The sequence below is a fragment of the Morus notabilis genome, unplaced genomic scaffold, assembly GCF_000414095.1.
Source record: "Morus notabilis unplaced genomic scaffold, ASM41409v2 Scaffold1195, whole genome shotgun sequence".
NCBI lineage: Eukaryota > Viridiplantae > Streptophyta > Magnoliopsida > Rosales > Moraceae > Morus > Morus notabilis.
This window is the reverse complement of record NW_010361025.1, coordinates 218,123-238,042: the sequence shown is the minus strand read 5'-3', so window position 1 is coordinate 238,042 and position 19,920 is coordinate 218,123. Positions and strand designations below refer to the sequence as shown.

Genomic DNA, 19,920 nt, shown 5'->3' with positions numbered 1-19,920 from the left:
TTAAACGTATCGAGAGGGACAAAAAATGTTAAAACAACCATGATGAAAGTTCATGGTAGTGTATTTATTATAATTTTAATTTGAACATCCAAAAAGAACAAATACATTTTACTACATAGGGATAACAGTCATAGATTGCAGATCCTTTGTAATTTGATAAATACATCTCAGTGAAGCAACCCATAAGCATCACTGATCTCTGAGAATCTAGCTTATATCCTTTGACTAGTTTTTTGTATTTTTGTATTGCATTATATACCGATAATTATAAACCTTGCTATTCACTACTTTACTAAACAGCATACAACTATTGAAAAAAAAAAAAAAAAAAAAAAAAAAAAAAAAGAAAAAAGAGTTCATAAGTCACAACTAAAAAACTTGACGATAATGACGCATATTCAATTATTCAGGCCTTAAATGACTTATGGCCATGTCATGGGAAAACCATATTTTATAGAAAATGTTATGTAGTGTCAGTGATTAAGTCATACTTAAATCTAATAAAAGCACACATAATCGTAAAATTCATAAATTGACATCAAATGTCAAAAGAGAGAGAATTATAAAAATTACTCTTTACTAATATAATTATTTAGCTAAAATGATATTAATTAAGAATAAATAGTAAAAGTTTAAACTTATGTCACGGTATTTTTCAACAAACTAAGCCCAATAACACTTGGAAAAGAAAAAGAGAGAAAATTACAGAATTTATCCTTAAGTGTATAAATCTAAATTTTCATCATCATTCTTAATTAATACCTTATTTGATTAAAAAATTATTAATTAAAAGTAAGAAATAAAAAATTCTGATGTATTCAAAGAGAGTATTTGTCTAGCCCAAAACATAGAAGAGTACATCCATTAAGAAAGCCTAAAGGATAGAAGAGTGGGGGCATAGACACTAGGATATAGAAGAACGACATAAAATTACATCAATGTAAATGTAATAGCTTCTTGTTTTTTTTTTTTTTTTTTTTTTTTTTTTTTTTTTTTTTTTTTTTAGAGGAGCACGTACCACCACTGGTCTTATTATAGCTACGTATTTGGTCATGCCATGCTAGGATATTTAGATTACCAAATAAACCCGTAAATACTAGCCAGTAATTGTCAGTCATCCACCGTCCTACCCTTGGTTAACCACCATAGCCATCATGAAACCGGATATTGGTTAATAACCGTTTGTATCCACTGCAATATCGGCATGTAAGTGCAATTAACACCTACCCTAATATCGGGAGGTAATCTTCGGTGCCCATCTTGATACTTTTTACAATAAAAGTTTAAAATCTGTTGTTGTAGTTGGAGGGTATTTTTTGTTACGATAATAGTTATTAGTGACAGATTGACTATGACCATACAAGTTATTCTCAAAGCAACAACAAAAGGGCGCTGGGCCTCCTCGAGCCCATGTAATGGAGGGAGCCCGGAGCCCATGTCAGAGAACTCCGGCTCCTCGAGCCCATGCTTCGCCTAAAACGGGAGCCGATGCTTTAATCAAGGAAGTGCACCCTATCAATTCGTAACTAATCAATTAAGGACGAACTGGTATGTACCTTATCAATTCAGTTCTCTAAAGAAATAATTTATAGATTCTGATTAAGATACTATTTTACCATAATCAAAACTCTGTCGAACTCTCAAACCAAGTTTATGCGCCCTCAGTTTGTATCTCACTACTGCCCCCTTTGATTTACTAAGGTAAGGTTCATATAACTTTATTGGTCAAGTTGTTTGTTTGATTCGAATTATTACGAGTTCAAGAGTACTCGTTAATTTGCGTCAGTAGTTTTTTTCTCAAAGGCAACTGTTGTTCAAATTAAAGAAATACACACACTAATACTGACTCAAATAAAATCACGATACAAGAAAACCTAACCCCGACTATAGATCGGATCCACTAGTAAATTCTATTGATATAAATTAGAATTGCATTTTGATCCACCAATACCTCTGTGTAGTTTGAGAAATTAAGGAAAATTATAGTCTTCTTCATTTCATGACTCAAGTCATATTTTTATAGTATTTTCTCTTATATAAATTTAAATATAACTTTTTTATTATAATAATTTTCTTTCACATACATAATGAACACATCCTATATAAAATAAGTAAAATAAAGAGCGTCATTGATGCAAATAGAGAACTAGTAAGTTTTCACCTTTTTTTAAAAAGCAATATATATATATATATATATATATAAAGTTGGAGATTTCTTAGGGTTGAAAAAAATAAATTAAACCATAAGAATTTGTTTGCTCTTTATATATTTTTTATTTTAATATGGAAGGGACAAGATAGATATTACATTACAGTTTCATTTATTAAACTGGTTTGAGTTTAAAATTTGAGTTTTGTTACAGTAAAAATCTCTCAGAAATAATCACATCTAATTTTTTTACTATAATAAAAAATTATCATATAAAATTACATATAAACTCAAATTAAAAATTTGAGTCATTACATATATGTTTTTTTTTTTTTTTTTTTGAAAAAACACACCTTACCACAAAAATGGACACCACGTGGCAAAGAAGCGAGAAAACGTGCGAACTTTGTCCACTATTTATATGGAACTTAAAAAAATTTAAAAAAAAAATAGAGAGAGAATATAGAATTACAAAGGAGAGAAGAAGCTCTTCGCTCCTCTTTCCCTCTCTTTGCCTTCCTTCTCTACGTTTTCGCGAGCGCTCCTTCACCGGCTCCTGTTCGTTGCTATGTAAGATTCAATCACTTTCTCTCTTTCTCTCTCTGCATTTTGTTCTTTCTCTCTCTAAACACATTCGCGCTCTTTTTTCTGTCGTTCCCGAGTAATTGCTACGTCTCTCTGCTCGTGGCGGCAACGCCGTGTTTGGTCCATTGTCGGTGATTTGGGCGCTTTCTTCCTTTTGCTTCAGCTCATCGTCTAGGGTTCAGTTTTGGGCATTCAATCTCCATTAATGCCGGTTTTCTAACCTTTATGCCAATGCGAGTCGCATATTCTTACTCTTTAACCGTATTTTGTGGTGCCTGCCCGATTGTGTTATTGGCTTCGGAATCTCCGAACTCGCCATTCTAGGGTTTCATTTTTCGCTTTTCGCAACTGGGTAGTATTTATATATATATATATTTTTAATGAAGTTCTGCAGGGCTTATAAGAATTCTGGGCAGGGAGAATTGAAGTTTGAATTGTCCAAAAGATTGGGCAGCCATTTCCGGGTTCAAACTATAGCGTTATTATAGCCTTTCTAGGTTTTGCTCTAATTGCATGTGGTTGCAGAAATTACTTGTGGGTTAAATTGATGCCAATGGGTTTTTCTCTTACTCCAAAAACTCTTGAAGCTATTTTGCTATTGTTTGGTTCAAGGAATGCGTTTTTGCTTTGTTGTCTTGTTTTAGGGTTTCTGCATAAGCATAAACGAGTAAACGAATCCTGTTGACATTGACTAGTAGGGGGTTAATTGCTTTGCTCCAAAAGAATTCTTTGTGTGGATTGTGGGATTTGGTTTTCCTTTTCTGCTTTTGTTTTATTTATTTATTTTTCCTCTAGAGCTTTGTTCTTCCAGAGCTTTGTTCTATTGTTATATTGCTGTCTCGTGTGTGTTCTTAATGTGGTTTTCCTATGGAAGTTTCGAGGATAAAAGGCTTTTGATGATTGTTTTATGCTTTGCCGAATGACATTTTCTGCTTTTGCTGCTTCCTATAATGCCTGTGATTCATGTCGCTTTGAACCTTGTTGTGAAAATTGTTGAAGTTGTTTATGTGTTGCAGTTGTTTATGTGTTGCAGTGACTTGCCTATAACCTGGGACCTCCAAGAGCTTTTTGTTACTGCTTGACCGTGTTAACTTAAAGGATGCCCTTGTATAAAAGAAGTCCTTTTCTCTTGGCAGAACCGCCTAAGGACCTGGAGCCTCACGAGGAAGTATACCAAATTCGTTTCACGAAAGAGATATTTAGGGATTATCAGTATCCTTTTGTAGTTTCAGATCTCCTTTATTTATCTTTCTCTTGTTTGTGGCTGGAATTTTTGTGTTAGTTTCACTCCTCTCTTTCTTTAGTCTCTGAGAAAGGTAGTGAGGGCAAAGAGAACCATTTTATTAGCTTGTTATATATATATATATATATATATATTTAAATATTTCTTTTGCTCGAATAGTAGTTTAGACATAAAGATTAAAATAAAAAGGGATTATTTTATTCTTCTTCTTGCCATTAGATTCTATTTGTTTACTTAACATGGATCAGTGAGTACTTGAATCGGATTAATTTGTATCGTCAGAGAGTTTGGACGTGTAAGGTCACTTGGAAGCCTAACTTGACCTATGAAGAGGCTTTGGTGTCAGAAAAACGTGCTACGGAAAAGGTTCAACAGTTGCCCAAAGAATTAGTGGCACCTGCACTGAAAATCATCCAATACAGTGAGGACTTACCAATTCCTTTATTTATTTCTTCTCAGTAATGCAAATTGACCATAAGATGGTGATCGTCCTTTAATTACTAATTAAGTTCTTCACTTTTGATAATAGTAGTTATCTTTTGTCTCTTTGGTTCTTTGGATTCATTTGGTTCGGTTTCTAAGATTCACGTGAATGGGTTGATAAGATACTAGTAATTGCAGTATTCATGCGTTCTTGTGTAAATCAACTACCTCCTGCACTGGCAGGTATGCTTTCATTGAAAGATCTTGCTGACTCAATAGCTGCGAAGTTGCAAGACTACATCTTTGTGGGTGCTGAATTGTATGCGAGGAAGGATAATAGTGAGCGCTTATGCAGAATTTTGAAAGTACTTGAGGAAGGCGGTGCAGTTAGATATAAGGTAGCATGGCTTGATCGGAATAAGAAAGTTGTTGAAACTTCATCAGTAAACGGAGAAGATCTGATTCGAAAGAAGCTTCCTTTTAGTAGAAATGTTTTTAAATCTTTCATTCGGGACTCTACATATAGAAGTGCTCCTTGGGTCCTTCATGATAAACTGGCACAAAATCACGGAATCTCAACTGAAGTCCCAGAGGACTTGAGAAGCAAAGTTTTCTTGCAGAATGGACTTATAATCTGCAACAAGAAGAGAGTGAAAAGGGATGGAGAGAATTGTACTGACTTGGTAATTGTACATATTTGACTTTCCTGTTTTACCGGTGAAATTGTGGTGTTATTAATTTGTCTAATATTTTATCATGTCCAGGAAGTAAAAGATGAGAATGGGAAATGTAAATGGAAGAAAATTGATGGCTCAGCAGGAGATGATCAGCCAAATGAGGAACCTATCAAATATCCAATTGATGACCTTCTAGTGCAGCCTGGTGCGGATGATCCAGTCTTCACTGATCGACCCATTCCATCGAGGGACTTTAACGTTCCCATGGAATGTGTTGGAGATCTTTTAATGGTTTGGGATTTTTGTTCATCTTTTGGTAGGCTGTTGCACTTGTCACCCTACTCTCTTGGAGATTTTGAAAATGCTATCTGCCATAAGGATGGCAACGCGATTCTACTTGTGGAAACTCATGCCGCTATTCTTCGCTTGCTCATAAAAGACAGTGGCAACTATTTCTTGGCTGTTCAAAAGCGCAATCGGAAGTTAAAGGTTAACCATCTGACTGTCTCTCTCTCTATATAATACGCCCACACACACACACACACACAGACATTTACATATATTGGTTATACAAAGATATAAGTCTGCAAATTTTTTCCTGCTCCTTTTTCCTTGCTTCATTCTCTTTCCAGCTACAAGGTTCCTTTTTTTTTTTTTTTTTCCTTTTCCTTGCTTGAATGTTTAATAATTTTCTGATGTTGCCTTGTTTGTTCAGATGACTTTAATAAATTGGACAGAGTATTTGTGCGACTTGCTAGAAATGATTGAGATTCCTGAATTAGTCGCTCACACATCAACTATTAGGAGGGGGCATTATGGCCTTTTAGATGCTCATGCAAAATTGGGAATTTTCCGGGAAATCATTAATCATGCACTCGAAACAGAAATTTTTAGGGAGAAATTGGATGAAGTTATTGAACAAAGACAGACCTTGGGGGCAACAAGAAGGGGGGAGGCTCTGGAGGAAGCCAGGAAGAAAAGAGAAGAGAAAGAACAATCAAAATCCGTGTCTGCTGTTAATGGACTGATGGACTCCAAGGACATGCAAACCACAACAGCAAATGGTTATCACATAAAGCAGAATGGGGACAAAGGGAAGAAAAGAAATGGCGAGGTCATTCCATATGCACCAGACGATGCGATGGGGAAAAGGTATGAGTTCATATATATATATATATATATATTAATGAGGACTGCTATATATATACTTATGAGGACTGCTATTTATCACCACTAGAAATGCATCAGCACGTGTAGCAGAAGAGTGATATGGCAAAAAGTATGACTGTTGGATCCCATATTGCTTTGTGGCAGTTCTGATATACCAACACACCTGTGTTGATTGTATTGCTAATGGTGATAAATAACATTGTTCTTTTTTAATATATGATAACTTAAATGTTAAGGAATTGCTTTCTGTTTGTGGCTTACTTCTCTTCTTATCTAAATAGTGAGAGCAAAAAATCAGAGGCCTCATCAAAGAAGATGGCCAAGAAACATAACGTAAATGGGAAAGCTCCAACAGAAAATGGAAAAGATCTTTCTAGGAAGGAACCGCTGAAAAAATTGAAGGATGACCTAAAAGAAGGAACAGAGAGAAGAAATAAAGATGAAAGAGTGCGTGTTCTCTCTGGACTCCGCTCTTTTTTCTTTTCTTTTTTTTTTCTTTAAAGGAAAAAAAATGCATGTGTCTATGTTTATCTCACTTGACACTGCTTGAAACACAGAAAGAGTACTATGAACGGGAGATGGAGAAGTGTTTTGTACGCACCAGCTCCTTGGGTAAAGACAGACATCATAACAGATATTGGTGGTTCAGGCGTGATGGGAGAATATTTGTCGAGAGTCCTGATTCCAAGCAGTGGGGATACTACAGTAGCAAGGAAGAGGTATTGTGTTTGGTTGCCTCAATATGCTATCGACTTGTTTATTTTTTATCACTCACTGCGGGTGACATTGTTTGGAACAGCTTGATGCATTGATGGGTTCACTAAATTGCAAGGGTGAGAGAGAGAGGGCTTTGAGAAAGCAGCTGGAAATTTTCTACAGTAGAATAAGGTGAATGGTCCTTGAGAAATGTCCTAGACAGTGAATTCTTTTAAGATCTTTTGTTGTGTGCTTAACTAGCTATAAATTCTAATATTGTTATCATTGTTACTATTAGGCTGGGCACTTTTAAAATTTAAATCAACAAAATCTGTGAAAATAAATAGGCCCGTGTATATATTTTTTTCCCCAAACCACTTACGAGACGTATTTGCCAGTTCCTTGGGGAAATTTTTATGCTGGTCTAGGAAGAACAATTAGAGGGATAATATTGATTCTAATCCAATGACTTTTCTCAGATCTGAACTGCAAAAGAGGACAAAGGACTTGACTCACGAGATTGCATTGGAGGAGGCCGTGGTGCGAAGATCAACGCGAGTTAGAGCTCCCCCAAGAGAAAATCCTGCTAATGCTTTCTTAAGGTACGTCAACAAGTGGAAGGAAGACTAATTTGGGTTTGCGAGAGATTTCATTTAACAGAACAGATCGGATAAAGTTCAGCCTCTTCAGTTTTCACTAACATGCTATTTTCTACGGTGAGTTTTGCGGCACGGCTTGCCGTGGATAAAGGGGTGGGTCCATTTTTCTAGTCCATTCCCCGAGATACAGGACAAGCATGTGTTTATGCTTGACAATTCATTTCTGTGACCGTTGTTCTTGTTGGGGACATTCATTGTTCAGATTGCAGTGGAAGTAGTTATGCCTGTACTTACCATTACCATTTTTGTTCATGTGTTTCATCTTATCTTCCCATTATGTACTAGCGGACAGCAAAAAGATTAACATGTTCTATTCCCATTTTGTTCGTGTTGCTTTTCTACTTTCTTTGTCGTCTTTTCTCAGTCATTTTTAAGTTATGCCTTCTGCACGTATTGTGGTCTTTTGTGGCTCTCATACTTGCTATCGTCGTTTCTTAATTTTCCACGTTTTTTAAATTTTATTGTCGTCTTTTAAGGGGGGAAAAACGACGATGAACGGTAAAATCACATGTGAAACGGCAACACCTAACAGGACAAATATCAAATGACGACGATTATAACTTAAAAGGAAAATAACAAGATAAAAAACAACAGCAACAGAACTGAAAAATGTTGCGTCGTTGCATTTGACATTTTATTTCCTACTCTGGTTCTTTCTTTTTGGCTCCTTTCTCATTTTCCTCCCGATTTGAGTCGAGAGAAATGAGAAATCTAAAGTGCTTTTTGATAAAATTCATACGCCTTTGTTTCTGTTTTTCCCCCCTAATTAAATTACCAACGAGTGGGGTAGCAAACTGAGCACAGGGACACCAAACTCCAAAGAGTGACAGAACGAATATACTCTTTATTCAACCATTTTTCCCCCCCTTTTAAATCCAACCGAACTTATAACTTATTGCAGTGCAAACACGAGGCTATACGTAGCCCCAGTTCCAGAACCCTCATTCCTAAAGGGCAAGAGACAAGGATTAAAAGTAACATCCGAAACCTGGTTTGGTTACATAAAAACCCTTTTTTTTTTTTTTTGGTGAAACACAAGAGAGTAGTTAGGGAGTTGTGCCTCCGTATAAAGGCGAAGAAGATAAGAAGACAACTACATTATCTCAACCACGGCTCGGCCAACAATGGCGCCTTGGTTAAGATCCTGGAATGCCCTGTCGACCTCCTCGAACTTATACCTTCTAGAAACAGCATCCTTAAGATTGAATATACCTGTTTCTGCCAGTCTCACCAGCTTTGGAAGATCCTGCCTTGCCCTTCCCCCATAAGATCCAATCACTTTTATCTGCCAAATCAACATTATTTTGCTCGAAGATTCATGAACATGATGTTGGAAAAAGACCGTTTATTCCTGAATGACAATAACATTTACATCCACTCCACTCACCTTTCTACGAACAAGACGGTTTATATCTACTTCCCCAACTGCACCGGCTTGTGAAAGTCCAATCATTACAGCTTTCCCTCCATCTTTAACGCTTTCGAAGCATTGCAAAAATGTCTTTGGTTTCCCAAGGGCTTCCACTGCGATGTCAACTCCTTTTCCACCAGTTATTTCCTGTTCTCAACAAGAGAAATAAAAACAACTTACTAAGGAAGAAGACTTGAATTGCAAAATATACACAAGCAAAGGAGAATCGTACTCTTATCTTTTCAACAGCATCTTCTTTCAATGCATTTATAGCATGAGTAGCACCAAAAATCTTAGCTTTTTGCAGTTTTTCGTCGTGGACATCCACAGCAATTATATCAGAAGCACCAAATGCTCTTGCTATCTGCAAACAACTGGAGCAATTGATCCAGTTAAGAAATAATACGAGTCTCTTTAATTGGAAATGCAAATTTTGATACGATATATCCAGTTAAGAAATAATACGAGCCTCTTTAATTGGAAATGCAAATTTTGATATGATATAGGCATATATGTGTTCATATATTCGTCAACTCATCTACTCCAAGTATCTACAAAGACAGTTGTTTCATGACAAGAAAATCGCTATTGTCTTTACCTAGAGCCAACACCTCCTATTCCAATCACTGCAACAGAATCTCCAGGTCGCACCTCAGCCGCATGAGCCATTGCACCATAAGCAGTAAATACTGCACAGCCTAAAATTGCAGACTCCGTATATGGCAATGAATCCGGTAAAATAGTCAGTCCATGGGCTGGCACAACACAGAACTCGGCAAGACCCCCCATACTATACATGAATATTGGTTGTCCTACATCATGAAGAATATGTAAATAAGGTATATACAAAAATAGTTTGTAAGCATAGATACGAGCTTGAAGCATACACTTACCACTACTACGGAGGAACAGCCTAGTCTCACCATCGTAAAGGGTTCCTTTTGCACGGTTGTAAGCAAAGAAGTCTTCGCATAAATCGTCGTGGCCCTATTTCACAATGGCTTTAGAGAGATGCTTTGATTTAAGACAAGACAATGAAGTAGCCGGGTTTAAAAACAAGGAAAAAAGAAACCAAACTTTCTTCAATTTCAAAGATGACAAACAACGAACTAACATTTTCATTTATCTGACAATGATTAAGGAGGAATTGCACCTCCTGTTTGCTAAAACTAGAAATCTACAAATTGCCTCCCACCCTTTCTTTAAACCTTGTCAGTAATTGAACTTAAAGATATAAAATGAGTATCATTTGATGTTTTTAAAACACGTGAAGTTAAAAAATTAAAAAATTAAAAAATTAAAAAACAAGTTAAAAAAATTAAAAATCCTTGATGATGAATTCGATATACTCCTCAAGGAAGTGTGAAACATTAAAGCGTCCATGAAAGCATTTATGAAGTCAAAAGTAGTAGTAGAATCTAGAATGACAAAATAGTGTTACCTTGGAACAGAAGGAACAATTGCCACAAGGCATGATAAAAGCTCCAACAACATGACATCCAATTGGAAACCTGAAAACCAAAAGATATGAAAATGATGGTCCTTCTCGTTGTCATCTGCCTCATAATCAAAGAAAGATGATAGTCAATACAAGATGTGAATGAGTGTGTGTGTGTGTCTGTTGTGCGTGCATGATCATATTACCTTGTGCTATATAAAAACACGGACACTACAATAAATTGTGCAAATTCAACGACGCAAACCTTTCGGCAATTTTGGTGTCCGTAAGGGGTCCATGTTCAACAACCTCACCAGTTATTTCATGCCCCACGACACAGGGGGTAGAAAATGGAATTTCACCTTTCATGACATGGAGATCAGAGTGGCAAACTCCGCAAGCTACATACAAGGGGCACAAACAGCATCAGACATTGCTTTCAAAGAGATAAAAGATGTTCAGGAAACCAAAACTAGTGATGGGTAAAACATTTACTAGAGCCAAAAAAAAAAAGATATCCATAATTATACCTTACTGCAAAAAATGATATATTGAGGTTATGTACTTGTTGCTACATGATTAAATCAAGGCAGCAGGCTTAATCTAGCATAAACTCATAGTGGTGCCTCCAAAATTGAAGTCTAGAGTGAATTTCTCAGCCCAATTCAAAATAGAATAATATATCAAGGTGACTAAAACTTATCAAGCTTAATTGAAATAATGGCGCATGAAGATTCGTTTTTGAAGAACAAAATCACCCGGGAATCATAAGTAACTGGAAACGGAATTTTTCTATCTATCACTATTCATGATAGACAACTAGCAACATTTCCTAAGACAACCAACAGACAGCATAAGGCAACCTTGTTCATTTTACTGATTCGAGTTTAGAATTTAAATTTTATTACAGTAAAATCTTTGTTCATTTTACTAATTCGAATTTAAAATTTAAATTTTATTACAATAAAAAACTCTAAAAACAGTCACATCTAACGTTTTTATTATAATAAAAAATTATCGTATAAATTCATATCTCAAATCAAACTAAAAACTCAAATCAGCAAGCTAAACGGATTAAGAATTGAATTCCTTGCCCACATCAAGAGCATCATTTTTTTTTTTCTTCCAATGAAAAGAGATTGAGACAAACCCCACTTAGTCTAGTAATTAAGAAGACCCATTTGGATAATGAGTGAGTGAGTCAGATAGATAGATAGACAGGTATAGACACCTTTGGTTTTGATGAGAAGTTCACCGGATTTGGGGCGAGGGATGTGGAATTCCTCCAGGGCGAGTGGCTTATTTGGTTCCCTGAACACGGCGGCGCGCATGTACGACGGCAGCCCTGCTCCCGCCGAATGATACCATCTGCCGTTTCTGCTATTCTGATTGTGATTGTGGTGATTGTGATTCTGATTATTATCAGTCGTAGTCGTATGACCCACCAAGGAGGACGATGATAATGATCTACTACCCAAAACAATACCCACATTCACATATGCTGCTGCTGCTAATGACGACGACGATGACGATGCAAAGAGAAGTCTTTTGGCGGCGGAGCCACCGCGTATTAAATTCAAGATGGGGGAAATACCCATTTTCCTTCCTTCCGATCACTATTCTACTCTGCTCTCAAGTCTCCACTGATATTTTGGTTGGGTTGGGTGCTTTGCTTGGTTTGGACTTTCGTGGGTTATTTATTATACTCTGAAGTCTGCCTCATCATCCAAAGTTTGAGTTTTTTTTTTTTTTTTGACTCGAATCAAGAACACGATAACATGTAACATGGATAATAATATAATAATAGATCATTATCATATGAACGCTTACTTTACTGTTCAATTCTAGCTATGTTTAAATATGGTTATTTATTTGTGTTTTGGATAAGTATGTACACATATATGGTTCGATTGATGAAAGGCTGCTTTGCAATTCTTTTTTTCCTTGACAAATCTAAAAATAATAATTATAATAAGGTGATTACGAGACAATTTAATATATATATTTTTTTAATGAATATCACCTCAATTGAGGCAACCACAACAAAAATCAAGTGAAGATCAATTGAGGTGAGACAATTTAATAATAGTATTCCATGTAGGATAAGATCAAGTGAAGGAGAAACAACAGCAATAAAACTATAAAATAAAAATCCATCAGACATTTTCTTTCCAACTCTCTTTCTTTAATCTATCCGGCTCATTTTCTCATTTTCTTTTCAATTTGACTAGAGTGAGAGAAATCTTCGGCGTTTGTTTTCTTTTCTTTTCTTTCTTTTTTTTTTTCAATTAAATTGGATATAAACGACTGAAGAAAACTTAGCAACACCAAAAAGTGTGACAAACATCTATAGCTTTTTTTTCTCATTTCATTCCTATAGGGTAAGAGACAAGTATTCAAAGTAACATCCGAAACCTGGTTACTCAGAAACAGTTTTTTTTTTTTCCTTTTGTTTTTGGTGACACATAAGAGGGTGTAGTGCATTTGTATAAAGGCAAACAAGAAGAAAAGACAACTACATTATCTCAACCACAGCTCGGCCAACAATGGCACCCTCGTTGAGATCCCCGAATGCCTTGTTGGTGTCTTCGAATTTATACCTTCTAGAAACAGCATCCATCAGATTGAATCAACCTAGTCCGCCAGTTGCACCAGCTTTGGAAGATCCTGCCTTGCCCTTCCTCCATATGATCCAACCGCTTTTATCTACCAAACATCAATCCCGTACACTTAATCAAATCCTATTCTGCTTACACAGAAACAACTATTTTGGTCAAAGATTCATGGATATGATGTTGGAAAAAGACGGTTCATTCCAGACTCTCAATAACATTTAAATCTACTTCACTCACATTTCTACGAACAAGACAGTTTATATCTACTTTCCCAATTGCACCAGCTTTTGAATTCCTGTCATCACAGGTTTCCCTCCGTCTTTCACGCTTTCAAAGCATTACAAAATGGTCTTAAGTTTTCCCAAGGGCTTCCACAGCAATGTCAACGCCTTGTCCTCCGGTTATTTCCTGTTCTCAACAAGAGAAATAAGAACAACTAAGCAAAAATACTTGAATTGCCAAAAAAAAAAAAAAAACAAGCAAAGGAGAATCGTACTCTTATCGTCTCAACAGCATCCTCTTTGATTGCATTCATAGCATTCATAGCACCAAAAATCTTAGCTTTTTACAGGTTTTCATCTTGGACATCCACAGCAATTATATCAGAGGCTCGTACTCTTATCGTCTCAACAGCATCCTCTTTGATTGCATTCATAGCATGAGTAGCACCAAAAATCTTAGCTTTTTACAGGTTTTCATCTTGGACATCCACAGTAATTATATCAGAGGTACCAAATGCTCTTGCTATCTACAAACAACTGGAGCAAAAGAAATAAGATGCGCGTCTCTTTAATTGGAAATGTAAATTTTCAGACAATATAGGCTAAACTATTTTCACATTTGTCAACTCATCTAAAACCGTTTGTCAATTGATTTCATGAATCCACAGGCTTGCCAGACTTTTTACTGACTGGTAAAATAAGGAAAATACAAAGACATTCGTTTAATGACAACATTGTCATGTTGTTTTCACCTAGAGCCAACACCTCCAGTTCCAACCTCGGGAACAGAATCTCGAGGTCGCACTTCAGCCGCACGAGCCATTGCACCATAAGCAGTAAATACTGCACGGCCTAAAATTACAGACTCTGCATATGGTAATGAATCCGGTAAAAGAGTCAATCCATGGGCTGGCACAACACAGAACTCGGCAAGACCCCCCATACAATACAAAACATGAATGTTGGTTGCTCTACATCATGAAGAATATGTATTAAGAGGCATAAATAAATACATTTTGTAAGCATAAATTCGTGTGACGTATACGCTTACCACTACTAGGGAGGAACAGCATAGTCTCACCATCATAAAGAATTCCTTTTGAACGATAAGCAAAGAAGTCTTCGCATAAATCATCATGGCCCTGTTTCACAACGGCTTTAGAGTAAAGACGCATTATTCTTCAAAGGTTAAGAAGACTAAAGCATCCATGGAATAGACTTATGCGACGCCAGAAGTCGTAGAGTCGCGAAGCGTTGTTACCTTGGAACAGAAGGAACAGCTACCACAAGGCATGATAAAAGCCCCAACAACATGAGATCCAATTAGAAACCTGAAAAGCAACAAGATGGAAATAGTAATCCTTCTAGTTGTCACGTGCCTCGTAATTGAAGAAACATATCAATTAATACAAGATGTGAATGTGTGTGTGTTGTGCGCGAGTGATCATAGTAGGTTATGCTATGAAAAAGACGCACCAAACATGAACACTAAGTCAAATTGCTCAAAATCAGTGACGTATTTTCAAAAATTTAACAGTTGGGGGTATCTTGAGTTTGATTTTATAAACACTGTATTTTGGGCGTTTGTGTAATAAAAAAAGGTAAAAGTGGTGTTTAGATACATGGGGCATTTTGAGTATTTTACTGCAATCATGTCTTCTCAAACTTCCCCATTAAGTTTTCATGGATTTAAACTTATTTCCTACATATTTTGATTTAAAACCATGACTTTATTTTTGGTTTACTCACAATTCTCATACTAATCAAACACCAGTTCAAACTTTATTACTAGATGTGATGTTTTATATTTTGTTCAAACTTTACGCTTTCGAATACTACTTTGCAACAGAGTAAAAACTTATTTAACACTTTTAATTTAAACTTAAATATTTAAAAACACATAATTCGAACTCGCAAAATTAATGACAAATGGAGTCTTTGTTAAAAACACACTTTTAGATACCATCTTAATTTTTTATTTTTTTTACTAAACTAAACTCCTAAACAAGACAAATAAAAATGGAGAGAGTGAAAAAGGCATCGTGCGTATTGTTATAAGCAAGCAACAAGCAAAAACTAGTAAGAACAAAAAGTTAAAAGGAAAAAAATGATGGATAGATAGTTGTTGACAGTAGAATTTTGTTAATAAGATTACTCCGGGTTGTCCTGTGGTGACCCGTTAGGTTACCGGCTTAAAACCTGTAATTTAACTGAATATGCTAGAGTTCGTATTGATGTTTTGTCGGGGGCTTGGCCCCTTTTATAGCTTATAGGTTACATGGGAGCCTTATCTAACGGTGGGCTGCTTGGGCCTCTTGACGATTCTTTCCAATGGGCTAATTCACTCGAGTGACATATTATCTCATTTGTCTAGACCGTAGTCTGTCAGTACTTTTTTTACTGTTCACTCATTTAAATTGTCCTCTCATTACGGCTCTGTAGATTCTCTGTAATATCTATTGATCCGTTCTAGGTAATTTTAAGGGCTTATAATCATTTCTTGTACAACTGACATTCTCTAAACACAGACGTAATCTTGAGATATTCAGCTGGTCACCTCAGGGATCTTTCTTGAAATGTGGATCCAGTTCCTCGCGTTTTGTCCTCTGCGCCTGTACCAAAATTTGCCATGCGTGACCTCTCTCTTAGTCGACTCTATCATGATACTTGTACGAACAGATCTCACAGGGCTTAACTGTGTATAAGATCGACAGTCTCAGCTCCTTTATGCACTCAACTCTCGTACCATACAGGAGGAGAAAATGCCTAAGCGTGAAAACTGCCTGACGTGACAAGCATGGGTCACGTGAGACATAGTCATTATCTGACGTGTCAGCGTCAATTTTCCCGCACAACAATAGTCATAGAAATAGAAAGATATATTACCTTTGGTTAATTGGTTTTGATGAGAACTAGTTCACCGGCTTTGGGACGAGGAATGCTTTTTTTTGAATGCCGAATTCCTCTTACAGAGAGTGGTTCATTGGGTTCCCTGAACACGGCGGCTCGCATGTACGACGGCAGCCCACCAGAGTGATATCGTCTGCTTCTGCTATTCTCATCACACGTATGGCCCACCATTGTCGACGATGATTATCTACTACCCACATCATTAGCATATGCTGCTGCTGCTGATGATGATCGTCAGAGGAGTATTTTAGCGGCGGAGCCACCGCATATTAAATTCAATATAGGAGAAAAACCCATTTTTCTACTAGCTAGGACTCTTCTCTGGATTGAAGTTTCTTTTGAGTCTTTTCAATCATACAATCTAGCTAATTAATCGAATAATGTGATCAGTAATAAAAATCTCACTTTACAGTTCAACTCCAGCTATGTTTTATTTATTCATTTTGGATAAGTGTGTACAGATATGGTCCAGTTGATGAAATTTTTTTTGGAAATTTGTGTTTTTGAAAAATGTGATAAAGCTGTTAAATAATATAAAGGGATACATAATAACAGTATTCCACGTAGGATAAGATCAAGTGGTGATAGAGAAAATTCATTGGGAGGGAATTATTTGGTTGCATGAGGTTAAGGTTGACACTGCAGGAACACAAGAATGGCAACGCAATAATGAATCCTACGTAGAAAGAAAGATGCAGCCAAAATCTAACCAAAATTATTTTGCTAAAAAGAATGTGTTTTTGGGACTCAACTTTTAGGGAGAGGGTATTTCAATATATTATTTTTTAGATATATTTGAGCTTATTTATGTATTTTTAAAGAATTTTATAGGGCGTTGAACTGTATTCAAAAATATTAATCTTTTTGGACATATTGAGCTTATTTATAATTGTTTTATTGGTGAATAATTAGGTTTTAAAGTGATATTTGAACTTAATTCACTCCAGTAAATCTTACTTTTTTTAGTCGAGTTGTTTTGAATTACATACTTACTATTTAAGAAAAACACTTTCTTTAAAAAATTAGAAAACACTTATTACAAAATAGTGACACTCAATTTTTTACTTTTTACACACTCTTTTCTAATGTTACTAAAATAACCATTAATAATTTACTACTTCAAGTAGTCGTCGGAATTAGTACTTCATAAATTAGTTGTTACTTCAGCCAATTCAAGGTGATTTTTATTGGGAGACATTTGATGTAGAAACTCCCTTGGAAATAGAATAATCTAAAATGGTTAATCTTTCATCCGAATTACTATACATTATCATTATATAATGTATAATTTTATATAAATCACTGTGTTCATATTCTCCTTTATACTTTATTTGAATCTTGTACACCTTTTCATTAAATTGGGTATTTGGTAAAATTAATGATCATATATTGTGTTAAAAAAAAGGAAAATAGCTGTAAAAAAAAGGGAATAAATTTGATTGGTTGGTGGGTGAAAAAAGGAAAACCAACAATTTAATTGTAGGTCTTTTTTTCAAAATTTTAAGAGGGGTATAACAAGTAGAATGAGTGGTGATTTAAGTATGTAAAAAGTAGAATGAGGGGTGTCAATCAATGCACCATTTATAAAAATATACTAAAACAGAATTTCTAAGATAAAATTGTAACTTTCAAAAAAATAAATTAAAAAATGGTTAAAAAGGAATTGTCTTTGGTAGTTTCTGTAAAAATAGATTACCGGTAGTCTTTACTTCTCAATTGTTGTCTGTATTAGAATCTGTTTATTATGTATATTTTTTTAATTTAATATGTTTTAACTAAATTTAACAGTTAAAAACATAGATTATCAATGGTGCAGATTACAAGAGAGACTCTCGGTTAAAAAAACCAAATTAAAAAAAAAGGGGGATTACGTTCAATAGCTTTTCATAATAAAGCATCCACATCCAATCGCGCATGTTTATGATTTATGAATGCTGGTTATGATAAAAATTTATATTAACATAAAAGATGTCTCATCTCATGTTTCAAATTCATCAAAATATATATTTCTAATTTCCTAAAAATATATATATATATATATTTCTAATATGCATTTATTAAGGAATACAATATAAAATTGACAAGACTTAATTAAAATCTTTTGGTTAAACAATAATGCTCTAGAAGTATTTTTTATTTTTTGGGTGTGGGAGATTTCTCATTGTTTTTACTTTTTATATCATTTTGGACAAATTACACTCCCTTAATTATTGGTCTTGTAGCAAAATGCTCCATAAATTTTAAAAATAACATTTTTTTTTCTGAATAAGTAGCCGTTAACACGCGTCTCTCTTTTCTGCCTCATCGGTTAAAATTTGGACGTTAAGTACCACATGAAAATCTTTAAAGCATTTAATTTTTATTCTATTATGAAATGACGATTTTGCCCTTAAAACCCAAATCTACCAAAATTAAAATCACATATCAAAACCAAACATATCTAGGTCATGTTCATTTCACCAATTTAAATTTAGAATTTGAGTTTTGTTATAGTAAAAAGCTATCAGAAACAGTCACTTCTTACTTTTTTACTACAGTAAAAAGCTCTCACATAAAGTCACATCTCAACTCGAATCAGCAAATTAAACGGCCTCTAGTTATTCAATGAAACCAAACAGATTAATATCTCAAAATCAAAATCTTTTCCCAAAAAAAAAAAAATCAAATAATTCTCCTTAAAAAATAACAACAAACAATCCTCCACTTTTTTCACTCCCTACAACAAACCAACAAGAAGTAAAGTTCAAATAGCAAATTAAAACGAACAGGAAAACACATACAAATTAGCAGAACACGACAAAGATCGAACGTCAAACACACACGGTGAGTAGGTTTCGGTGGATGGAGGCTTAAGATTCTGAACTTCAACTAGAAATTTCACAAGGGAGGCACTGATGTCAACGCGAATCTAGTGCCAAATCATGGAATGTTAGAGTAAAATTTAGCAAGATTGGGGCTGAGTTCAGTAGGTGGGTCGCGCGGGTGGGGTCGGTGGCTATAGATATGGGCTCACCGGAGGTGGGTCTCACGGTGGTGAGGTTTCGCCAGGGCTGGGGTCACGCGAGGTGGGCATCACCGGAGGGTGACTGGGGCTCGCCGGTGGCTAGCTGGGGATGGAGAGATTGTCGAGAAATCAAGAGAGAGATTGTCGAGGACTGGAGAGAGAGAGAGATTTTCCTTTTTGATTTTTTTAATATTATGTTTTTTTTTATTTTAAGCATTAAAAAATTCTTATTTCTAACAAATTTTATTCGTAGGAAAATTACTTATTTATTCTTAAAATGAGAATCACATATACTTAACATTTAAAATTTAATTGAAGTGGGGAAAAAAGAAGACGCGGCTAATTATTTAAAGAAAAATATGTTATTTTTAAAATTTAAGAAGTATTTTATTACAAGGTTAGGAAGAAAGTGTGTAATTTATCCTATTATTTTTTAAAATAAAAACCTAGTTATGTGTTTAATTTATAGTACAACAAAGCACAACCTTGCAAGACTCTACACGACACTCTCATTCGTACAAAGCGTCAATAACGTGTCTCTCTCTCTTCTTTTTCTAATTTCTACGAGTCTCCTTCCTTTTCCTTTCCACTCTGCAAAGTTATTCATCACCACCCGCGAGAGTACAATACACATTATACTCGCTTCTCTTCAGTGCCATTTGTCTCGTACGAAACCACACTTGTACCAATCGTGATAACCTCCTCTCTGGGTGTACTCT

The 19,920-nt window shown here is 35.4% G+C and overlaps 2 protein-coding genes and 1 pseudogene across 3 annotated transcripts; 1 reads left to right on the top strand and 2 right to left on the bottom strand.

Moving 5' to 3' along the window:
* Nucleotides 1-2,618: 2,618 nt before the first annotated feature.
* Nucleotides 2,619-7,915, top strand: LOC21396294 (DDT domain-containing protein DDB_G0282237). Of its 2 annotated transcripts, none has more exons than XM_024165635.1 (10): nucleotides 2,619-2,719; nucleotides 3,768-3,946; nucleotides 4,226-4,398; nucleotides 4,644-5,083; nucleotides 5,165-5,566; nucleotides 5,793-6,229; nucleotides 6,529-6,694; nucleotides 6,805-6,966; nucleotides 7,047-7,135; nucleotides 7,423-7,915. In XM_024165635.1, the coding sequence occupies exons 2-10, from the start codon at nucleotides 3,834-3,836 to the stop codon at nucleotides 7,571-7,573; spliced, it is 2,133 nt and encodes a 710-aa protein (XP_024021403.1). In that variant the 5' UTR covers nucleotides 2,619-2,719; nucleotides 3,768-3,833; the 3' UTR covers nucleotides 7,574-7,915. The 2 variants fall into 2 exon arrangements, with proteins under 2 accessions (XP_024021403.1, XP_024021404.1); XM_024165636.1 differs by having other exon boundaries at nucleotides 3,751-3,946.
* Nucleotides 7,916-8,426: 511 nt separating this feature from the next.
* On the bottom strand, nucleotides 8,427-12,269 carry LOC21396293 (alcohol dehydrogenase). Its single transcript, XM_010098123.2, has 8 exons — nucleotides 11,683-12,269; nucleotides 10,717-10,852; nucleotides 10,455-10,524; nucleotides 9,907-10,000; nucleotides 9,612-9,825; nucleotides 9,246-9,387; nucleotides 8,990-9,160; nucleotides 8,427-8,887 (listed from the first exon to the last, which is right to left on the bottom strand). The coding sequence occupies exons 1-8, from the start codon at nucleotides 12,047-12,049 to the stop codon at nucleotides 8,696-8,698; spliced, it is 1,386 nt and encodes a 461-aa protein (XP_010096425.1). The 5' UTR covers nucleotides 12,050-12,269; the 3' UTR covers nucleotides 8,427-8,695.
* A 697-nt stretch (nucleotides 12,270-12,966) lies between these two features.
* Nucleotides 12,967-16,368, bottom strand: LOC21396292 (annotated as a pseudogene).
* Between the last annotated feature and the right edge of the window lie 3,552 nt (nucleotides 16,369-19,920).

What these genes read in the sequence shown, in the direction of transcription:
- LOC21396293 (XM_010098123.2), bottom strand. Translation starts at nt 12,049, where the DNA reads ATGGGTATTTCCCCCATCTTGAATTTAATACGCGGTGGCTCCGCCGCC. An exon ending in ATTGTTCCTTCTGTTCCAAG is followed by an intron (nt 10,001 to 10,454) that starts GTAACACTATTT and finishes ATTGTGAAATAG; the next exon opens with GGCCACGACGATTTATGCGA. An exon ending in ATAGGAGGTGTTGGCTCTAG is followed by an intron (nt 9,388 to 9,611) that starts GTAAAGACAATA and finishes CAATTGCTCCAG; the next exon opens with TTGTTTGCAGATAGCAAGAG.
- LOC21396294 (XM_024165635.1), top strand. Translation starts at nt 3,834, where the DNA reads ATGCCCTTGTATAAAAGAAGTCCTTTTCTCTTGGCAGAACCGCCTAAG. An exon ending in AGCGCAATCGGAAGTTAAAG is followed by an intron (nt 5,567 to 5,792) that starts GTTAACCATCTG and finishes TTGTTTGTTCAG; the next exon opens with ATGACTTTAATAAATTGGAC. An exon ending in GAAGAAATAAAGATGAAAGA is followed by an intron (nt 6,695 to 6,804) that starts GTGCGTGTTCTC and finishes CTTGAAACACAG; the next exon opens with AAAGAGTACTATGAACGGGA.